Raw genomic sequence first — 23,422 nt, 5'->3', positions numbered from 1 at the left:
CAATTTTTTCATTACTCTTTCTCTTCTCTCTTTTTAGTTTTCAAATTATTACTATCTCCCTCCTCTCTCTTAGCTTTCATATGCACTCATGATGTATAATTGATTTTTGACAATATTGTAGACAGTGTGAGTTTTTCAATAACGTCGAAGATGCCAAGCCTAGTGTAAGTTTTTTCTTTGAGCATTTCTCCTCATTTATGTGTCTAGAAAGCAAAGCATTAAATTTAGTGTTCAAATAATTTTAGTGTTTTAGAAATTACTTTTCAAAATAGTAAAAATAGTGTTTTACAAAATCGTGTTTTTAACATATTTTCGAAAAGTATTTTTTAAAATACTAAATTTATTGTTCCGAAATTTTTTTTTGAAATAATATAAAATCACACTTTCAAAAAGCACTTTCTAGAACATGAAGTTTACTATTCTAAAAGTTACTTTATGAAATACTAAAATTAGTATTCCAAAAAGAACTTTGTGAAATTATGTAAAATAACACACTTTTGAAAAATGTAGTTCAGCACATTAATTTTGGAGTTCTGAAAAGATTTTTTTAAATAATAAAATTAATGTTCCAAAAAGTACTTTTAAAAAATGTGATCTTACATAATTTTGAAAAGTTCTTTTCGAAATAATAAATTTAGTATTTTGAAAAACACTTCCCAGAAATATGTAAAAAAACAAAATTTTGAAAAATATTTTCTAGAACACTAAATTTAATGTTATAAGATTTCTAGAGGTATGAAAGGGGAAAAAGTATTTGAAGAAAAACATACATCTAGCTTAGTACTTTCGAAGCTGTCAAGAAAATTGCACATACTTACAATTGCACATTAATTATATAGTTAGAGTGCATGTGAAAACTGAAATAGATGAATGTGAAAGAGAATAATATGAAAATCAAGATAAATAAAACTATCTACTGAAATAGATAAAGAGTGTGGAAAGATAAAGAAAAAGAAAGTATATAAAAAAATATAAATTTAAAAGTTAGAGGTATAAAATTAAAATAATTAAAAAATAAAAAGTTAAGAATATTTATAAAAAAAATTAAAAATAATAAAGAAGATGTACTTATAAATAAATAATTTAAAAAAAGTGTATATTTCATGATTTTTTTTTTGTTTTTTCTTATAACATTACATTCAAGGTCCACTTGTGCGTAGACAGTGTGCCAAATGTTTATGGCAACAGGCCCAACACTTAAAACAGCAAGTCAGCAACCATAAAATAAAGAATAAATAAAGAGTTATCTAACCTAAAGGGTAAAGAGGGAGAACATTTGAATTTTATTCTAAACTAAAGAAAGTAAGGAATAAATAACGATTTATCTATTTTAAAGTGAGAAGATTTTATTTTAAAAAATAAAGTGTAACGATAATTATTGATTAAAAAATTAAAATAAATATTATAGTTAATTTTAAATTTTATTGTATATATTTAATTTTATTACAATTTTTTTTTATTAATTTTTTAATTAACGATTATTATTATAGTACATCATTTACTTTGAGGAGTTAAATTCAATAAATAAACATGATTTTCTGTCTGGAAATAACATTTTAGAAATGAAATAAGAGTCTTCTAATTTTTGCAATTTTTTTACAAATTGCATCACTTTAATTTTTATAAGAAACGAACCAGTCTTTACACGATAAAAAGAGAATAATTGAGCATGTTTTTCACATGAAATCAATGGCTCTTAAAATATATGTGGAAATGCATATTGGTATGAAATTCTTACGTAAAATCATGACCTTTGCGTACTCTCAAAATTTACCTCAGTGATATTATTATCATCCACGTCAATAGTTCAAGATTCGAAAGGATTGTTTCGTACTAATATAAACTACTCATCAAAAGGGTGTACCAACTATTTTAATTTCACAAAAGTAATATGTGATAATTATTTTTATATTAATACAATATTTATTATTATTATTTTAATGTTCTTATCTATTCAATAGTCAATTAATAATCAAATCTTAATCACGTATTTGGGCCAAAAAGAAAAGCATTCAGCGTTACCAAAGACCAAAGTTATCCATAGTTACATGGATATATATGTGTAAATAAAAAATATAAATTTAAAAATATTTTTAGAGTTATTTACTGTTTTGGTATTAAAATAATATAAATATAAATAAAGGGGGATTAAAAAATATTATATTACACTTAATGTTTATTAAATAATTTTGAAGATGAATCAAAATAATTAAATTAAAGAACTAATTCTCTCATTAGATTACTAATTAAAAATATTAATTCAATTTAATATTAAAAATCATAAAATAATTGTCATATAAATATAATGAAAAAAGACAAATAACTAACTATATGAAAATAAGAATTAAGAACAGACAAAGACCTTTTTCATCTTTAATAATAAAAGCTAAAATTTATAATATAAAACAATTAAAATTTCAAAATTGTTAAGAAACTTTAAATGTTTCCTTTGTCACTTTGTGACTGCTTTATATGATTCCCTTGGGATTTTTATGTTTCCTAGAAAATTGGAATGAACAATATATGAAAGTGGCAATCATTTATTTTTCTTTGGGACATTTGTTGTTTTCTCTTTTCTCTTTTGTTGTCTGTGTAGTCTCTTTACATGGTACTGAAAAACGAATTAATGATGGTGTAAGCCACCTATGATACCTGACTCTGCATATTGCATACATTAGGTCGAATTATGAACATGCATGAATATTATTGTATCCATCAAATTGCGCCACGTGAAATTTGTATAGCATAGCACCTTGTGAATTATCCGCCATAAGTGAAAAATATTGCAAAAAAATAAGTTGCTGTTTTACTATAATTACTACCACAAGGGAAAGTATGAAAACATTGTTGTAATAGGTTATTTGATAAACGGGAATCACAGTGAATGATTTAGATTTTTTGTGGGACTCATCGCATGGTAAAAAAAAAAAAAAAGAATCACTAGAATGAGATGATTTGTGCAAAGTTTAAACAGATTCTTTTTCTTTCTTTTTATATTGTTTTTGCCCCTTCCCCATCAAAACCATCATAATCGATTAATCTTCTCCCTTTCCCCAATCATATTCAAATTTACTCAAATTCTTACTTATTTTTCTTCTTTCTCCCCTCTATTTCTTTCCTCTATCAGACATACATAACGAAAAGGGAAATAGATATAATGGTTGAAAAATGTAGTAGACACAAAAAAGAGGGACAATAGGTGAGAAAAGGGAAACAAATTTGGACCCTACATGGTTGTAGGTAGTCAAGTTATTCCCATAATAATACTAATATGCAACCCTTGGCCATTTCATGGGCCACTTGTCGAGTTAATATTAACTTGGCAAGCAATGTGATTAACTATGGACCCACTTTGACAATTGGCCTGGCTAGCTTGTTTCATGTGGAATTGTGTGATTTTACTTTTAGCTTTTAATCAAACTTTTATGAATGACCTTCAAAAAAAATCAACTTTTTAGGAGAGCTTTTACATTTTCACGTTATCAGTCTTAAGCATCTGATTAATATATGTAGTCACATGGAGGCTACCTGATACAGTAACAAAACATATTTATTTAACTTCTCTATTTCAACGATTATAAAAGCACATAGATATATCAATCTTTATATTTAAAAAGAAAACACTTTAACTCATGATCCCTTCATTATTTCTTTGTTTCATGCTACCACCATCAATTCTAATGTTGTAACTTCAACCACCTTACACTACTAACCCTCACACATCAACCGACCACTACTAGGTCATTTATATGTAATATGTTTATATATAGTAAGCATGCATGCATGTGTTTGTATTCGGTGTGTTTTACAGGAAAGAGTTAGCTCCTTGATAGTGGACTTTGAATTTCTAGAAATTTGTGGGTTTGAGTGCGTGGGTGATATAATTAAGGTCCTTAAAAACTAATTGTTCCAAAACAATTATATTTATTAGGGTAGCATAATAAATTTTTTTTTTCCAAATACAGTCTTAGCTATGTTTAATAAATTAAAAAAATAAAATAATTTAGTTATCATTTAAAAGGTTAATTTTTAGAGAAAAATTTTAAAGTAGCACAAATTTGTTAAATAAACTTCTCTATATATTTATGAGCAACAAAACTTTCTTTTTAAGAATTAACGTAATTGCATATTCAAATTTTAAATTAAAGACTATCAATTAAATTGGAATGATTTCATATACCCGTTGATATACACGTTTAGAGTGTGCTTGAAACAACTGAAAAAATATTTTCTTTCTTCAATATTTGATTGCATATATAATAAATTATTATTATAATTTAAAACAAGGGAGATGAAAAAAAGAATTTTAATAAATGGGAGAAAAGGGAATTAAAAGAGAGAAGCTTTCCATGTAGGGGAAGAGAGGTCACAAGCACACCTAATTGTTTAGTTTATAAAAAAATGATATAAAAATAATTAATTTACTATTATACTCTTATAATAATAATAAACAAATTTCAAATTTATGCCATTTTTTTTATTATCAATAAGTATTTCTTATCAAATATGAGATTAGCCTCTTTCCAAATTTAGTAGATATTGAATTAAGTGAACAATTGAATATTTTCTCTTGTTTGAATTTTCTATATATGCGAGATCAATATTAATTCAGACTTCATAATAATAAACAAATTATGTCATTGAATTTAAATGTTTAAGTTAAGAATATTTTAATCATTATGAATAAAATAATCTAAATATTTAAGTATTTTTCTCCTCTTTTAAATCTTAATATTAGAGAGGGAGGGGAAAAAGGAGAAATTTTTTTATTCTTTCTCTTGAAATAGTTGAATTAAATAAACTATTTAAAAGATTTTTTTTCTTTTCACATTCATTGTCTCTCAACCATGACAGATATCTGTTCTTCATTCATTAACATTTGGGAATCCACTTTCATTTCAACAAAGAAAATGCAAATAATTCATGACTCATTAATTATCATAAATAAAAAAATGAATTAAAAAAAAGCCAGTTTCCCCTTAATTAATAAAACCACAGATTACAATTTATAGGCCACGTTTACTATTATATAACTCTTGACATCATTTTCATTTTGGGGCATACGGTCAAAAGCACGTTCTTCAAAGCTTTGACACATGATGCAATGCCATGATTCATGAGGAATTAAGTTGACAAATTAAAAAGGATGTAGTGTCATAATTAATTATGGCAGTTATGGGTGCAATGTTAGTGTCATTGAAATGGAATGTAACACCATGATTTGACCCAGCAACAACTTAACAAATACTTCTTATTCTTACTTTAGATCTCTTAACTCTGTCATTTTCATGGTACCACATTACTGTTAAACCTTCTTTGCCCGATACACGTGTCATATATATATGATGTGTTAGTTAATTAGGATAGATCATACTACGTACGTACATTATTATTTAATAACTTTAAGAAAGACAAAAACATGAATATATTGAATGCAAATATATATATATATATATATATATATATATATATATATATATATATATATATATATATAAAGTGGCTATATCCAATAACGACGCCTTTGATGAGGAGATGAACAAGCATGTGAAGAATACATCAAAGTCCAATATGCATGCATCCTTGATTTGTCACATTTTCATCAGACTTCATGAGTACATTCAATTATATGGTTTCAAAGAGAGGATACATTTAACCTGAGAGAGAGATAGAGAGAGGATAAATTTAACATTGGATCTTTAAAAAAAATCAATGAAATTAAGCCTAACAGTGAATGCATTGGATTTGTTTACAATTTAATAGTCAATTGAAAAATGTAAATGAATTGTTGTAAATATTTTGGGAGCAGAGTTCGACTCTTTATTTCTAATCAAAAACAGTTTACTATTCAATAATCATGAAATGTTATTTGTTCCTGCGTAGAAACACTCTTCTTGTTGTTCTTTCCTGATAGTCTTCTAAGTCTTTGATGCCGACCGAATAGTATCTCCAGGTGGTGGGAAGAGTACCTGCAAAGGCACTCCAACGATCAAGTAAGTGTTCGGTACAGAGCAATCACTACAAGAAAATGACGATTTTGCGACGGTTATATGACCTACATTGCGACGGTTATAACTGCCGCAAAGACAACATTGCGACGGTTTGGGAACCGTCGCAGAGTCGTCCGTCACCAAGCAATTTTGCGACGGTTATCAGAACCGTTGCACAAACCGTCGCAAAATTGGAATTGCGACCGTTTCATCAACTGTCGCACCAAATGCCTCTATATTAACATTGCGACCCTTTCATCAACTGTCGCACCAACTGCCTCTAAATTAATATTACAATCCTTTTTTTACCAGTCAAAAATTATAATTTTTTTTTATTTTAATAAATTTATTAATGTAACAATCCTCATATTTGGCCTTTCAAGGATTTTATTTCACGATATTTCACTGTTTAGCATGTTTTATCCTTACTTGTGCAATTTCTGGGAAACTTCCCAGAAGGTCACCCATCCTTGTACTACTCCAGGTCAAGCACGCTTAACTGTGAAGTTCTGATGAGTAAGCTACCGAAATGTATATGTATGTTGTCAGTATAACTTGTACAGATTAATTCATTTAAGTCATCCTCAAATATACAATCTCATATCTGTATTATAATAATAATATATAATAATTTTATATTACAAATAATAATAATAATAATAATAATATATTTAGTTATTCTTTATTTATATGTACTTACTTTTATAATTAACATCTACTTATTTCGATTTAAAATTATAATTTAAATTATTTAAATTTTTTAATTTATAATGATAATATAATTTATAAAATTATAAATATTTATTTATTACATACTTATAAATTATTTTAATATTTTAAATAAATTATTAATTAATTTAATATATTTATTTACCTTAAATCAAACATATAAAATTCAAAAAAAAATGTATTTATCCTTGTTTTATTTTCTAATTATCAACTATTAATAAAATACTAACTTAAAATCTTATCTAATTATATATAATATTCTCATATCAAATTTAAAACCAAGTATTAGTTATACAAAAATATTAAGATCATATAGTAAATTGTCAATAAGATTTTAGTTAAATAATTTAAAATAATTAATGTTTTAATTATATTGTTAATTAGAAAATAATTTATTCCAAAACTAATTAATTTTTTTATATTAATTATTAGTAAAATTTAATAATTTTTAAATTAACAATTAATTGGATCAATGAAATTCAACACACACGATGAGTTATTGAGCGGAATAACTTTACCAAGAGTTATTTTGTAAGTTATCTTAAATCAAACATATAAAATTCAAAAAATATATTTATCCTTGTTTTATTTTTTAATTATCAACCATTAATAAAATACTAACTTAAAATCTTATCTAATTATATCATAATATTTTCATATCAAATTTAAAACCAGTTCTTACATTTTCGACAAATATAAATTTTTCTAAAATATTTCATCAATAATATAGTTTTTCCTACAAAAATTTTCTCATCAAAAATATAAATTTTCTGACAGATTTAATTTTGTTTTTATAAGAAATCATCTTCGATTAATTTAACATTTTGTATATATGATTTAACAGTAAAAGATTTTCAATTTAACGGTTAAATTTACAAAATTCACATTTAATATAAAGTTATTGAGTTGTGTAACACTTAGTAAAATTTACACTGATGTAATTATAAACCCCCTCATATATATATATATATATATATATATATATATATATATATATATATATATATATATATATATATATATATTAAATGTGACTTTTACTAAGTATTACACCGCTCAATAACTTTATATTAAATGTGAATTTGGTAAATCCAACTGTTAGATTGAAAGTTCATATCTCTCAAAGATTATATATACAAAACTTTATATTAATCCAAGATGGTTTGATACTTCATTTTTATAAAACAAAATTGATGTCATATATTCATTTTAAAATACACTAAAATATAAACAATTTGATTACCTTCCAGTTGTTGTTCAATTTTAACAAAATTTGATATACACTTATAAAGTGATATGAACTTTCAATTTAACGGTTGGATTTACAAAATACACATTTAATATAAAGTTATTGAACAACATAATACTTAATAAAAGTTACATTGGTATAATTATAACCCCCTATATTATATATATATATATATATATATATATATATATATAGGGACGGATGTACATTTGGAATAGTGGGCACTTGCCCCACTACTATTTGACATATACATAATTTTTTATCTAAAAAAATAATATTTTAAAAAATAAAAATTATATTCTAATAAAATAAAAATATAGATTCAGAAAAAATGTTTATTTATTTTATATCTATCAAATTTTTGAAAGAAATTAATTCTCATGTAATAAATTTTTTTTTTCTTAATAATGAATTAATTTTTTAAAAAAGTTTAATTATAATATATATATGTATATATATATATATATGTCTTAATATTCACATATATAATGTAATATATTAAAATAAAAAGTTTTTTGATAAAATAAATTTTTACTATGCATGTTTATCTTTTGTGTTTTTTCTTTATTGTATACGTTGATTGAAAAAATCAAAATAGTAAAATTATATATATTGATTAAAAAAATCAAACTAAGAAAAATCAGAAGATTTATGTTCCATTTAGAATTGTTATTATAAGATATATTTTAAAATAAATTATCTTCTAAAAATATATATTAGATATTAAAAACATATTTATATCATAAATAAATTAAACTGGATTTTTATAAATTTTAACATATTTATTTTTATATTTTTAAAGAAAGTATATATAAAATTGTTAATAAAATATAAGTTCGTTAAGATAATATACATAATACTTAAAAAAAAACTTTTAAATTCTAATAAAAAAAATGCTGAAAATTTTGCGACGGTTTATGACTAACTGTCGCAATGTTAAATTTGCGACGGTTATGATTAACTGTCGCAATGTTAAACTTGCGACGGTTTATGATAAACCGTCGCAATGTTAAAAAAATTTTGCGACAGTTTATGATAAACCGTCGCAATGTTAAACAAACTTTGCGACGGTTTACGATAAACCGTCGCAATGTTGAACAATTTTGCGACGGTTTTGAAAAACCGTCGTATGAAGGGTCGCAATATCAAAGCGACGACGGTTTCTAGATAACCGTCGCAATTTGTCCGTCGCAATTTATTATTTTTCTTGTAGTGAATATAGGCTTTTATATTGGATAAAACGTATCTCATTTATGTCTCATCACCTATGTATTTATAGTGACATGTTTGGGCCTGGTGGGCCTTCTGTCTTAGGAGATGGGTAACACTTTGATTAACCCTAATCTCTCTTAATCAGGCATGATAATTATTGTGTAACAGGTATCTAATTTGTCACGTATTTACCGCGAGTTGTCCTTCTTTTAGGTCTTCGGCCAAGCATAAGATCGAAGGGGGGCTCGGCTAAGCTTGGGGCCGAAAGGGTATTCGGCCAAGCTTGGGATCGAAGAGTGTTCGGCCTAGCTTGGGGTCGAAGAGCGTTCGGCCTAGCTTAGGGCCGAAAGGGTATTCGGCCAAGCTTGGGACCGAAGAGTGTTCGGCCTAGCTTGGGGTCGAAGAGTGCTCGGCCTAGCTTGGGGCCGAAGGGGTATTCGGCCAAACTCCATGCCGAGGGGTTTCTTGAGTATTCCTCCTGGGTGCTTCTTTTGTCTTTATGCTGGGATTCTTCCTTCTTTTCCAAAGTCAAGGGAATACCAAGTCACTCTCGGGGCCGAAAGGGTGTTCGGCCTAGATAGAAGCCGAGGGGGTGCTTGGCTAAACTTGGGACCGAGAGGGGTATTCGTCCGACTCCTCAGCCGAAGGGGTAGGGCAAAAGCGGAGGTCCCATCGGTTTAGGTGCCTGTTTCGGCCTATGAGCAGGCCGAAGGGGTGGTGTCTTTAGTTTTAGTGCTTGTTTCGGCCTATGATCCGGCCGAGAGGTGCCTACTAGTACATTACTCATTAGTGGATCTGAATGAAGAAATCAAAATATAGCGAAATCAAAAGTTTTTATTTATTTATTCAGAAATCAAAAGGGTTTTAATAATTTAAGCTTTTGAATTATCAGTTAGGTATCTATTATCAAGTTATATTAGTAGCCTTGAACGATTTTGAAGAAACTACCACTTTGTCCACAATAGATTCAGCAATTGTAGCCATAGCACAAAGCATTTTCCATCTGCATATAATCTTAACTTAAGCACTTTTATTACATATCTCATCAGAATCATAATTGAGAACTTACTAGAGACGATTATCTTTTGTGTGATCCATCACGTACAACTTTTACATTTTTCCATGTTAAAATTCACCTTCACGTATACAAAAAAATGCATCTACGTACTTTTCATTCTAAATAAAGAAACTTAAGTGCCCATCACATTCAATAACGAAGATAAGACTTTCAACGTTGAACAAGAATATAAACCATTTTCATGTCGGTAATTAGGTCACAAGATCAAGTTTTATAAATAAAGGGCATTAAAATAATTTTATTGTCTTAAATAAATTCTCACTAAATTTGATTTAGTTAAAATTTAAAATAGTTTTTAAATAATAAGTGTTTTAGATTATATATATATATATAATTAAATAACGCTTATAATAATAATAAACGTAATTATTTACATATTGTTTAGGTAACTATCTGCGGCTGTGCATCGATTTTTATTTGGATTCACAAGTATTTGTACATTCAATTAATATTATACGTGCATTCAATATTTTCCAAGTCTTGGTTGACAAACAATTTGATCATTAGGTCTTGGTTGACAAATAATTTGATCATTATCACAATTATTAAGTAGAAATAAAAATGAAAAGAGAATCTCTCTGCTTGTTCTTCCTTGGTGAAACAATGGCCGGAATTGAGGAGGAATTTATGTTTAAATTGGAGGGAATATACGTAACGCAAAAGGAACTTTTAGGACCCAACCAAGAAAATGTGTTGCGAAACGCCCCAAGTTACGTATTCAACTTGGCTTCTCCCACCTCATATTCTTTATTTTGATGTTGAAATTCAAGAAAGTGACTAGCCAAGAAAATTATGTGACAGCACTTTCCTCAAAAGACAAATCAGAAGTCGGTGGTTCGATTGGGATTATAATTTAGAACTTGTTAAAATTGCAAAGAACTTCACAACCACTACCATTTCTCATCAATATGCATGCCATTCTCCCCATCCCTTCTTTACAATTTTTCTTTTACGTTAATTAGTTGGATTGTAATAATATATGAAAATAGATACGTAACCTTGGCCTGGTTTTTATTTTCCAGATGCTGAGTTTAAATTTTAAAAAATGAAAACCATGCACCATATATTTTTATAGACGTGTTTATTATTGTCACTCTGTTTAATTGTGTTTATGTAATATTTTTATACGAGTTAAATATATATATAATGAGTAAGTTTTGTTTTTAGTCTTATAAAAAAAATTCTTTGAATTTTGTCTCTTAAAATATACTATTATTTTTCTTTTTTCATATGACACTTCTTATTCACTTAAGTATTTATCTAAAAGTTAAGTGGCCATTTGAAACAATACTCTCAAATGTATACAGTCTAATTTTAACACATGACATCTTTTATAGGATAAATTTAATTTTAACCTCTTAAATTTTAAATTGATTTTTTTAATTCTATAATTTTAAAAAATCTCAATATAATGTTTTTTTAAAATATTATTAGTGAATCTGTCAAATAAAATGTATTTGTTATTAAATTTGTCGCATAAAATATACTTATTATATAATTGTAAGAAAAAAGGCATACTTTAAATCTAATTAATGTTATACAATTGATCCAATTTATCATTGCATGTGATGCTATTTATTAATATCATTTGTATTAAATTTATTCTAATGTAATAGTGTGTTATTTGAGAGATATTTTTCCATTTTTTCTTTGAAAAACAATTAAGATGCATGTACATAAAGATCAATCACAACAAATTCGCATCAATCTATGAATTTATAAGTTACTAGCTTCATTTTTATTAATTAAAATAATAATATTTTATAAAATATTAATTATAAAATTTCTAGTAACATTAAAACTTTCGAAGTAATATACATATTGAGCAATGGTTCCCTGAAAAAAAATTCAAATGCAAACAATAGTGAAACCATGTTAAAAAGACCCAAGAACAACAAAAATGTACATGAGAATACCAGAAAGTAGTATGTGATTACTAAAAAGAAAGCATGTTGCTAAACATAACATTAAAGGAAGCATCATTTGTGTTACATATGTTACCGGAAAAAAATCGAGAAAAAAAGATAATTCAGGTTGCTCTAATTTATCATCAATTCCCAAATATATAATGCATTAAGACATGCATGCATACTTACTCTCCTTATGTGAGTTCAAGAGCAATAGAGCATGTTGCGAAGGAAAGCTATCTCGCGGGTGATCAACTTCCCGCTTAATCCTTTTCTCCTATATTCACATAATCCTACACACGGAAAAGACTAAGAGATTTAAAAAAAAGTTTTATAGTTGTTCTTACCGGAGATCGGTCGTAGAGGACAATCTGCTGGATAAGATCGGCGAATCTCCTTCACTGGGTACGCTTGTTGTTTCAAGGCGGGAGTGGTACCTGCAAAAGAGACTTTGATGCTAAAGTTAGTGTTTGTGGGTGTATGAGTCTCGTATAAGTAATGCACGTATTTTAGTGTGAATTAGGGTTTCATTGGGCCTTGGGCCTGAGATCAGTTATGACCTATTTGGATGTCGGGCTGACGTCGCCTAGCACGTGTTCGAGGTCACTCTACACTGAGATGCCGAGCTTGAGCTTGGCATGGCGGTACGGATAGTACATAGTGTTTATTGATTTTAATTATAATTATTTACAATATTTAATTAATTTTTATAGTATATTTATGTTTGTTTGTGTTTTACATGTGTCTCTAGGATGCTAACTAAGATAAAAGTCTTATTAGTTAATCTAAATATCATAAACCTTACATATTGAGTTAATGTAAGGAAAACGTATTTCTTGTTAATTAGTTTCGGACATCTATAATATTTGTTATTTTTTCTCTCATACTAAATTTTAAACCTCTCGTGTGAGGGTTAATTAGATTTTATTTTCTTTTGAAGTTTTATATAGTATTTGTTTATCCTTTGATTTGTTACGTTATTTATGTTTTTGGTAAAATTAAATAAATATGAAGTTTTGATTTAAATTTATACATTGATATATGCATGTATGATTGTCCGACATTAATATTTTACTTAGGGGTAGTAAAATGGGTTGTGGGTTACGGCTCGATCTGTTGGCTCATCAAAAATTGGCGGGGTTAGACCCATGATTTCAACCAGTTAAGTTTGTCCTGTCAAGCTCACCAACCTGTTAGGTCAAATGGCGGGCTGGTTCGTCACAACCCGCATAAGTAATTGGACTTCATTAGCCTGCATACGTAATTGGGTTTCATTAGCACACATAAGTAATTGGGCTTCATTTGTGAACTATTAGAAAATTTATATTATTAGTAATTTGTAAGTTTGTAATTTGATTTTGATTTTGTTGTAAGGGAACTAATTTCTATTTAATTTTGTTGTAAGTTTGTAATTTATTTTTGTTGAACATATATTATGCACAATATATATGCATTTTCAATTTCATGTAGTTATATTTATTTATTTGTAGCAGTTTTTTTATTTGAACATAAAATACATTTTTTTTGCAGTCTTTTTTTTTTTGTAATTTTATTAGTGGTATGCGAACAGGCCAACATTCCCAACTCGTTTTTCAATAAATATTAAAATTCTCTTATCAAATATTTAACACAACTATATACTCAAAATTCAAATTCAAAGTTATTAATTAAGTTAAAATAATTTTATATTAATTGATCGATACACTTAACGATATAGATAATATATTTTTCCCTTTTGATCATATGCAAACCTAGTTTTGATTACTCTAAAAATATTAATGATAAAAGATATTAAAAGTAATAATTTTTATTATATTTTTTTAACTATATATATATATAGGAATAAAATCAGTGTTTTTTTAGATTTGTAAAAAAGAATGGATAGTGATAATATATTAATCACTAGTCAAGGGTTTTACACTTGATAACTTATTCATTACCAGGGTTATATATATATATATGAAGGGATGTGATTTTTAAAATTAAAAGGTGCACGCTTTAATAAATGAATGGGAATGACAAGTGACCACACTAGAACCCTCTTAAAAGGATATCTGAAAATTTATTGGATGCTAGGTGAAGTAAAGAAAGCTATAAAATTCCAACACACTTTTCTGATGAGGGTGGAAAAGAAAAGGAGAAGCTTCTCTTTTCTTTTTTTTTTTTAACAAAAAAAAAATGAAAGCACGGACCATAGCTGACTCGTAACAATCAATATGAAACTGGAAGGGTAGGTCCCATTTCCTAGTTTTACACCATGTTTTTAATTGCTTGCTCATTAGCTAAATTCATGATTTTCCCCAAACAATCTTGCATCAAAGGCTTTCTTAAAAATTGACTAGTCTTTTTATAATCAACAAAATTGACCTCATTTTCTAACTACATGCTCCACACTAGATTCCATTGTGCATGGATTGGTCTAATGCTTTTAAGTCCTCAATTTGATGAAAGAGAATGCGTGCCTTATCCGAAAAGGCAACCTTTGGACGAGCATTTTATTCTTGTATGAATAAAAGACAGAATGAGAACTTTAATTTAGTTTCCTTGCAAACATATTTAGTTATTTACCGGCTTTTAGTCTATAAATTTGTTAATCATTCTTGAGGTGAAAATAAATCACGAGAATGAAAAGGGGATAGATATATAGGTTCTCAACCTGCGAGTGTGGATGATTATTATATGAGTAGGATTCCCAGTTCCCACCATTAATTGTGTAACTCAATTATTAATTTATAATTGCAAACAAACAGGGCAAAGTATTAACACTACACCCCTCAAGCAAGGAATATATTTAATCAATCAAGATTTGACCAATGATTTCCCCACCAACGATCTTGAGTAGTACTAACTTTATTTACTTATTTTAATTTGGAGTAAGATATGTTTAACATACTTATTTAATAAACAATCGGTTGCAATGCTTTCCCCCAACAAAGGATAAAGATATGGAGTGATGGCAATTGTTTACTTACCGAACATAATGCCAAACATCTTATCTAGTAAGTGTTGGGAATAATAAGCACAATCTTCATAATTTGTTACCGAATGTTGAACATGATCAAAGTATTTAACTCATTGTCATAAAATGAGTGAGGTTCAAAGGAAAAATTCCATATTGTTACTTTTATATATATAAAAACAATTAAACATAGTTCACATGGTATCCAAAAAATAATAATTAATAAATAATTTATACTCCTAAAATATGATTTTGACCGATCATACATTATTTTAACACCAACATAGCCTAACCTCTAATTTCATGCCAAACTAGTCATGGGGTTATACACATGCGTCAAGTTTTTATTGGCACTAGAGAAGAGATGGACCAAGCCAAGAGGACTTTGTGACCACACCCCATAATTGATCATTTCTTTCCACAAAGAATGGTTTTGGAGGGGATAGCACGTGCTTGTTCCTATCTATATGTCTCAATTGAGCAAAACAACATTGGTGTCAGTGAAGTACATATTCACCATTATTTCCTTTCTATTCATCAAGTTCTCGATTCATCACCTTCTATTATTGCACGGATGAATTGACGAAATGAAACCATTCAAACTTACATAGTTTTAGTTAATCCATGGCTTAAAGCTAGTGGATTGACCAAAAGCGATTGAATTGAGTATGTGGGGAAATAAAGTAAGGGGATTGTAAGAAAGAAAAAGAAATAGTTCTAGCAGTGAATACGGTTCACACCAACAGACTAATAGTTTGTTTAGTTTTAGCAAAAACACGAATTCCAAACTCCGTTCATGGAGAAGTACTATCTTAGACTAATTCTCAACGCATATGTCGTTTATCTAGTTAGACGAATAAGTAGGTATACTGTATAGAGAAGATTGGTATAGAATATTCCGACTTTGATCAAGTGGTTTTAAACGCGTAACATTTATGCGTAGCAGAAATATACATGAAAACATGTTCCTCCACCTTTATTTACAAACACTGTTTGATGTGATGTTTCCTTTTGGAAAGCATTATTAACATTCTTACCAATTGGGTCTCCAATACACCTATACAAACAAAATAAATGGGTATTTAAAATTGCTATTGTTTTGGTTTTGGTATCAATTCACAGTATAATATAAACAGTTAAATATGACCGTATATGTGTACTTGTTGTATATTAGCAATTGATTGCAAGCAGCTAAGCATGAGGAAGAAAATAAAATAGCAAGTCTAGAAGAATAGGGACAGCAAGGCTTTGTTTGTCTACGCAGAACAGGAACGAGGGGTAACTTATTTTAATGTCCAATGAATCTAAATCTGAGTGATAAAAAAGAATCAATGTTTCCTAGGCATGCATCAAGTTTGTACTAGTAAGTAAGTGGTTGAGGGTGCATACAACACAAAGTGGATGATTGCTAACATGCGATTGGGAGCTTAAATGTAAATCTTGTCTCCGTGTAACGGTATAAGAATTCCCTTATTTTATAGCCTACACGTTACAATCTACGGCATCACATGATGTACACACGTATTGACAGATAGCACCACACACATATTGACAAGTACTGGTCTTAAATAGAAAATAAATTATATTAAGAAAAAAATACTTATTTTATATGTACCTACGATTTTTTTATTGAGATTAGTCACCTCTGTGGATAATTACCCAAAAGAAATAGCAACACACATATTGTCTCATTGTGTGTCTAAGAGTTAGATGTCTTATCTCTGGAGCTTTTACAGAGTCAAGGAGCTAGATAATGGAAGTTGTTGAGTGGACACGTTAGTTGGATACCAAAATGAAGCGAGTGCGATGAAGTAGTTGATTAAAAGTCTACCCGAATGAAAATACCTATGGTTTAGCTAGAACACTAGAATTGGCTATGTCAAAGCCAGAACTGTGGAGGGGGAAAGGGTATCACGGGCCAGTCTTAAACAGCTATGCCATTCTACTATTGTGGTAATTTTTATGCAGGTTGACACAAGTGTTCAAGGACTGTGAATTAATTTTCATCTTAATAGTAGTGAACAATTATTCTTATAGATAGTCAGAGTCTCAGAGACTAATTCATTTTAAAGTTATCAAATGAATTTTGTTTCTCTTAACAAAAAATTTTCTACACTCAGTCAGAAAATTAAACTTATACTTGAGGAATCTATCTATTTACTAACTATGTTACATCTTGGATGGATGGCTCTTACTGATAAAACCAACATGCTATTAACATTATACCCACTAACATTAGGGGTACCTCTTCTGCTACCACTTTTCATGACCAAAAAGAAAAATTCTGATACTGTGCTTTAAGAATTGAAAACACCATCCACAAAATTGGAGATTGGGTCAACTTCCTCTGTCCTAACAAATATCTAACCACTATCCTTGGTGCAAATCAAATAGAAGATATTTTTTTGGGGGGGATACCTTGAAATTGATATCAGAAAATTATGTGCTACCTCCAAGATACTTGTTTTAAAGCTCAATTAACTAATGACTTTATTTAATAATACTGGTAAATACAGTGATGTTCGCAATTTAAAATTATGTAAAGAAGCATGCACTAATATTATATGTGGCCATGGTCTTGGTCAATATATACAATAAAAGAAAAGGTTGCACCTTAAAAGTGGGATTGTTATACAATTCTAATTTATAAAACAGTTAAACAGTATTACAGTATTATCATGCACTTGGTCACTCTCTCTCATCTTTTCCTTATCTCATCTCAGTCCAAGTGTCTACACCCCCCAAATTATGTCTACCAAACATTTTCCTCGCTATAAAAAGGTCCCAGATGTACCCATGTACTAAATTTTGCTTTTGGCTCTGACTTCCCACGTGGATATTAAGAATAGAAACAACCACGATACTACTTCCACGTATTCATTTCCACGCCTATATTATGCTATTTGTCTTCTTTTCAACCTTGGTAACTCTTGAATGATGTTATAAAACTACGAGTAACAATACTCATCAAACCAACCCTTTCAAACTGTATTTTAGAGGCATCAAAACTGAGAGTTCAGCTTCATCTTCCAGTATTGCGTTCCCATTCCAATACTCAATTTGGTGAAACAAAAACGCACCATGATCTTGACATAGGACCACGGTTTGTGTTTCTTTTTTTTTTTTCTTTTAATTTTTCTGGTACAGGGGACCATAGTAGAGTAGAAAACAAACACACACGTTTGTGGATCAAGTTTTCTCCTACGTACAACTTGGGAGGAGGAGTCATCATCGTCATCGTTCATGATGTGATAATGGTTCCACAATAGATGCACCCTCGCGTGTGCCTATGCTACCCTTATATAAAGCCACACACATATACATACACATACACTTAACATCAATTAACCGAATTCTCAACTCAAGAAACTGAGATGATAGAGAAGACACAGTGTGAGAAAAAGGAAGAGATGGAGGGTGAAGAAACTGAGATGAAACAATCAAGGTTCAAGAGGATTTGTGTGTTCTGTGGTAGCAGCCCCGGGAACAAGAGTACCTATAAGGATGCTGCTATTGAGCTTGGAAAAGAGTTGGTAATGTCTCTCTCTCTTGTTTCTTTTGTTATGACATGTTTCTTCTAATCTGAAATACTGTTTCCCAATTGAACTTGTGAGTTGTCATGTATTGTTTTTTTGGTGTGCTTTGGTTTATCTTGTTTCATCCTTTTCTTTTTGGTGGTCTTGTTTTGGTTTAAGTGGTTATTAAACCTTTGTTTGGTGTTTCTTCTTCTGTTTCTTGATACTCCTTCATCCACATTTCAACTACATAAGCTCCTCAAGGAAAGTGAGGGAAGAAAAAATTCTATGTTTTTTCATAAAAAAGACAGAGGGAGGGAGAAATAATTCAATTCAGTTTCTATGTTTTTACACGGATATTTTGTAGTATGGTCTATACAAAGGACAAACCATTTTTCCTAATTTCATAGAGTTGTTGGAAGGAGAATTTGAGAGAGTACCATTGTTGAATTATAGACTAAATTCACTTCTTTGGGTACTTTTTGGAATCTTGAAAAGGTATCAAGAAATATTGATCTGGTTTACGGAGGAGGCAGCATTGGTTTGATGGGGTTGGTTTCCCAGGCTGTTTATGATGGGGGTCGCCATGTAATTGGGTGAGCATCTTACTTTGTAGTGATTTATTTGTGTTGGTGGTGTCATGTTGGATTATAGGATATGGTGTTAATTTCAATTATTTCTTGTCATGATATTGTCTGCAGAGTTATTCCCAAGACACTCATGCCAAGAGAGGTAATGTTAAGATGTTTTTGGAGGCACTTCATCAATCATGATTGCAAATAAAAAGAAAATGACCAAACAGCTACACACAGAACGAGAGACAGAGAATTATCTAGATACTTTACCTTTCAACCACAATATGCTTTTCTTGTTCCAATGCTACCTATCAAACTCTTTAGACCAAGAGTTAATGCCATTTATATATTGATCCCTTTGTAACATTTTTCTATCTCAATCTAGAAGCATTACTCAACCAAAAACGTGTGATATAATTAGCAGATAGACGTTTGTTTCTTAAACACGTGATCAGAAATTTGATCTCTAATTTATGTATATGAAAAACATCTGTTGAGAAAAGTCCATTTGTTAAATGAATCAAAATACATTTAGGATTAGTCATTAACTTTCTGTTAAAAGTTACATGATGTTAATAAAGAATCTATTATATTAGTCATTTTACTAAAATACAAGTAGCTAGCAATAACAATAGCATAGCATCTATCTTTAGTGAATTTTGCACTTTACTTTTGTTATGAGTGTATGGATTTTGCACTTTGTCTTTTTTTGGTGATTCTTGTAGGTTGCTTTTGGTTTCACATTATAAACTTATCCATCAATACACCTGGCAACCTGGGGTCATTCCTTCTGAGCAATTTTGTCCCTCTCTCTCCAAGTTCCATGTACCCTCCTTAGATTCTTATGGCAACCCTTGTTTGTTTGATCTCCAATTTTCTTATCATTGATCAGTAACTTTCTTCGTTTGGTCTATTGTTTGGTTTATCTCCCGAGGAAAAATGTGAAGCCCACTTCTGCATCACTCATCATTACTCCTCTTCCATTCCTATCCATGCATTATTATTCATTCTTGCAACAAGAATCACTCACTCACTCACACACACACAAAACCTCTTTATGGTTTCAGTGATAATTTGGATTCATTTGGCTTTTTTCAGATTACTGGAGAGACAGTGGGGGAAGTGATGGCAGTAGCAGACATGCATCAAAGAAAAGCAGAGATGGCTAGGCACTCTGATGCCTTTATTGCCTTACCCGGTTCGTACATGGTTCCACCGATATTATTCCTTCTTAAAGTCACATATAAATTCAACACTATACTGTGCTATGCACTTTCTAATTTACATAAACTCACATATAAAACAAAAATTACCCCATTTAAATGATTGTCAAAACTATTTAAATGGTTCCACCCACTATGCATTATTAATCTATTTGATTTTGAGTTTAACTGTCGTTATGCAACATGTGTAAGAAAACTTTTATACCTTTAACTAATAAAAATTCATTTCATGATAATTATTATAAAACATAATAAATTTATCAAGCATGTTTTGTATTTAATGATAATTTAATCATAGTTTAAAATCATGGTACATACACTTTTTTTGTCTTTGTCTTTTTTTTTTTTGAAAAATAATACTTATATAATAAATTATACAATATTATTATACAACAGTATTTTTTTTAATTCTTTTTCACATCATTTATTATATTTATTAATGATGGAGAGGTAAAACACTATGTATTAGTAATATTGAACAAATTATTATACGAATTGTTATATATGTATAACTTTTTTTTTTTAATGTCTCCAAAGTAGCATTGTCGTGGTGTTACTTATTTTTTGTCTAGTGAAATTTTTATTTTAAAAAAAATATTCTTTTATTAGTTTCTAGAAAATACTTTTAAAAAGAAAACCAATGATTTCTTTAAATTTAAATGATAAGAAACATGTTAAGTGGTACTCACTGTAGAAACTCTGTTATTATTATGAATGTAAGGTTGTTTTGATAAACTTTGCTTCCTTGATGATGTTACATGTCAATAACTTTGCACATATAACATGACAACCGCAAATCATTATGTGATAGAATGTGAGGACATTAAAATTCATCCATAGGGAGTGTACAGACATGTCTGGGACAAAATTCACATGATCCATAAGAGATTTTTCAACCTACGTGATGCAGATGCACTACTTTATTTGTGCACTACAATAAAAATATAGATGGGATCTAAGTTTAAAAAACATGGAATTGATTGTCCATGTTCATTAACTCAGTGTAAAATACTCAACCACAAGCTTTCTTTGTTTAAATGATGTGTTTGATAGTTTTGCGCTATTTTTCAGATCAAGTTATATATGTTACTTACCCATTTAAATACTCAAGAGTATTTATATTTAAAATATACAATAAGATATATTAATATTCTTTTATCTTTTTACAGAGAAAATTTTAAATATAACAAATTTTGAAATCATTTTGTTGTACATATATAAAGTAAAGTGGAAAATAAGATGATCTTTTCAAAAAGACTATCTAATAAAAGAATTATAAACTACAATATGTTTTAATAAAAATAATGTGTCAAAGAGCATATTAATAATATTTTTCTTGGAATTATTTTATTATTAATGCATTTTTTGGATTATTATGTGTCGAAAAGCATATTTTTTAGAAAGCTTACTGACAGGCCCAATAAAAACAAAATCAAGGGCCCCAGAACGCTTCTTTCCCTTTTTTATTCAGAAACTGTAAAAGGGGCCCATTCAGTCGCTCGTTGTTGGGTCCAAGTATCTGTATTATTAAACAAATACATAAGAAAAAGATAACAAATTGAAATGGCCGAGAAAACAATCAACAAAAAAGAAAAAACTGCAACCGAAAAAATAATATAAAAAAATAGATTTCAGATTATGAAAACACAAAAACAGGGGAAGAAAAGGTAAAGAAAAAAAGTGAATACATTTATTGGATTACCAACAACAATATAAGTCATGTATCATTAAAAAATATTATCATCTCGTATTTTTTATATATATACAATGGTCGCATTAAGATTAAAATATATGATTCTATATTATTTTAACTTCGTCTGATAGGTCAACCATCCTCTCATAATTTTGAAACTTAATTTTCCGTTTATTTAAAGAATTTGTGGGCTTAAACAAACATCTTTTAAAGCCATTAAGTAGACAGAAAATTGAATTAATGATGATGTGTGTCCTCTTTGTGTGTGAAGGGGGTTATGGGACACTTGAGGAGCTTCTTGAGGTCATAACTTGGGCTCAGCTTGGTATCCATGATAAACCGGTAAGGACCCATCTCAATGCTTAAACATCTAGAAATAGCTAAACATCTATTATTAAGTTCCATAATTACTTAAAGAAAATTGTTGTTTCTTATATTTTGAATGAAGAAAATAATTTCTAAAATCAAGTTAATTATGGTTTTGAAAGGTGGGGTTGCTGAATGTTGATGGATACTACAATTCCTTGTTGTCTTTCATTGACAAAGCTGTGGAAGAAGGCTTCATTAGCCCCAAAGCTCGCCACATAATTGTATCTGCTCCATCAACAAAAGAGCTTGTCAAAAAGATGGAGGTATTTCCTATTAAGAAAAAATAGTTCATACAATGATAGTTTAACAGTACTTTAATCACCAATCATCATTTTTTTTATCTGTCAGAATCAAATTTGATATTAGATTTACAGTAATTTACATAGTCTTCTCTACTAATTAAGCTCGATTTTTTTTATTCATAAATAATTATGTATGATTAGTCTGTTGATTTTTATAATAATTATTTTAAAATTCATATTTCTGATAAATTGATCATTTAATAAAAATTATGCTGAAAACACACAGAAATCAAACTCAACAATTAGAGCTCTACATGATTCATGCTTCCATGTGCATTCATTATAACTTACAACTGATATGATTTGGTTTAATTTTGATAGGAATATTTTCCACAACATGAAAGAGTTGCCTCTAAGCTAAGCTGGGAAACTGAGCAGATAGAGTACTCCTCAAATTGTGACATGTCTAGGTGATTAGATGATTATGGAAGAACCAAGTAGAGAGTTGTTAGTTTAATGGTTTAAGAGACTACTACTGTTATTATGGCCACAATTTCCTCAAGCCAGAATTCTTTTATGTTCTTGCAATTACTTGTTAGTGTAAACTACAGAACTGAGTTTAATGTAGCTGTGAAGCCTAACTACTCTGCTCAATGTGAATTCTGGTTTTTCGAGATTGAA

General features: G+C 29.0%; 1 protein-coding gene across 2 annotated transcripts; it reads left to right on the top strand.

Moving 5' to 3' along the window:
- The first annotated feature begins 18,036 nt into the window (after positions 1-18,036).
- On the top strand, positions 18,037-23,422 carry LOC109798426 (cytokinin riboside 5'-monophosphate phosphoribohydrolase LOG1). 2 transcript variants are annotated; one of them, XM_020358698.3, is made up of 7 exons: positions 18,039-18,657; positions 19,138-19,235; positions 19,341-19,371; positions 20,313-20,412; positions 22,402-22,472; positions 22,619-22,762; positions 23,123-23,422. In XM_020358698.3, the coding sequence occupies exons 1-7, from the start codon at positions 18,499-18,501 to the stop codon at positions 23,213-23,215; spliced, it is 696 nt and encodes a 231-aa protein (XP_020214287.1). In that variant the 5' UTR covers positions 18,039-18,498; the 3' UTR covers positions 23,216-23,422. The 2 variants fall into 2 exon arrangements, with proteins under 2 accessions (XP_029127186.1, XP_020214287.1); XM_029271353.2 differs by lacking the exons at positions 19,138-19,235; positions 19,341-19,371 and having other exon boundaries at positions 18,037-18,657.

Source organism: Cajanus cajan, chromosome 8 (genome assembly GCF_000230855.2).
Source record: "Cajanus cajan strain Asha chromosome 8, NIPB_CcT2T_4, whole genome shotgun sequence".
Taxonomy (NCBI): domain Eukaryota; kingdom Viridiplantae; phylum Streptophyta; class Magnoliopsida; order Fabales; family Fabaceae; genus Cajanus; species Cajanus cajan.
The sequence above is the reverse complement of the archived record's forward strand: the minus strand, read 5'-3'. Positions and strand labels throughout refer to the sequence as shown.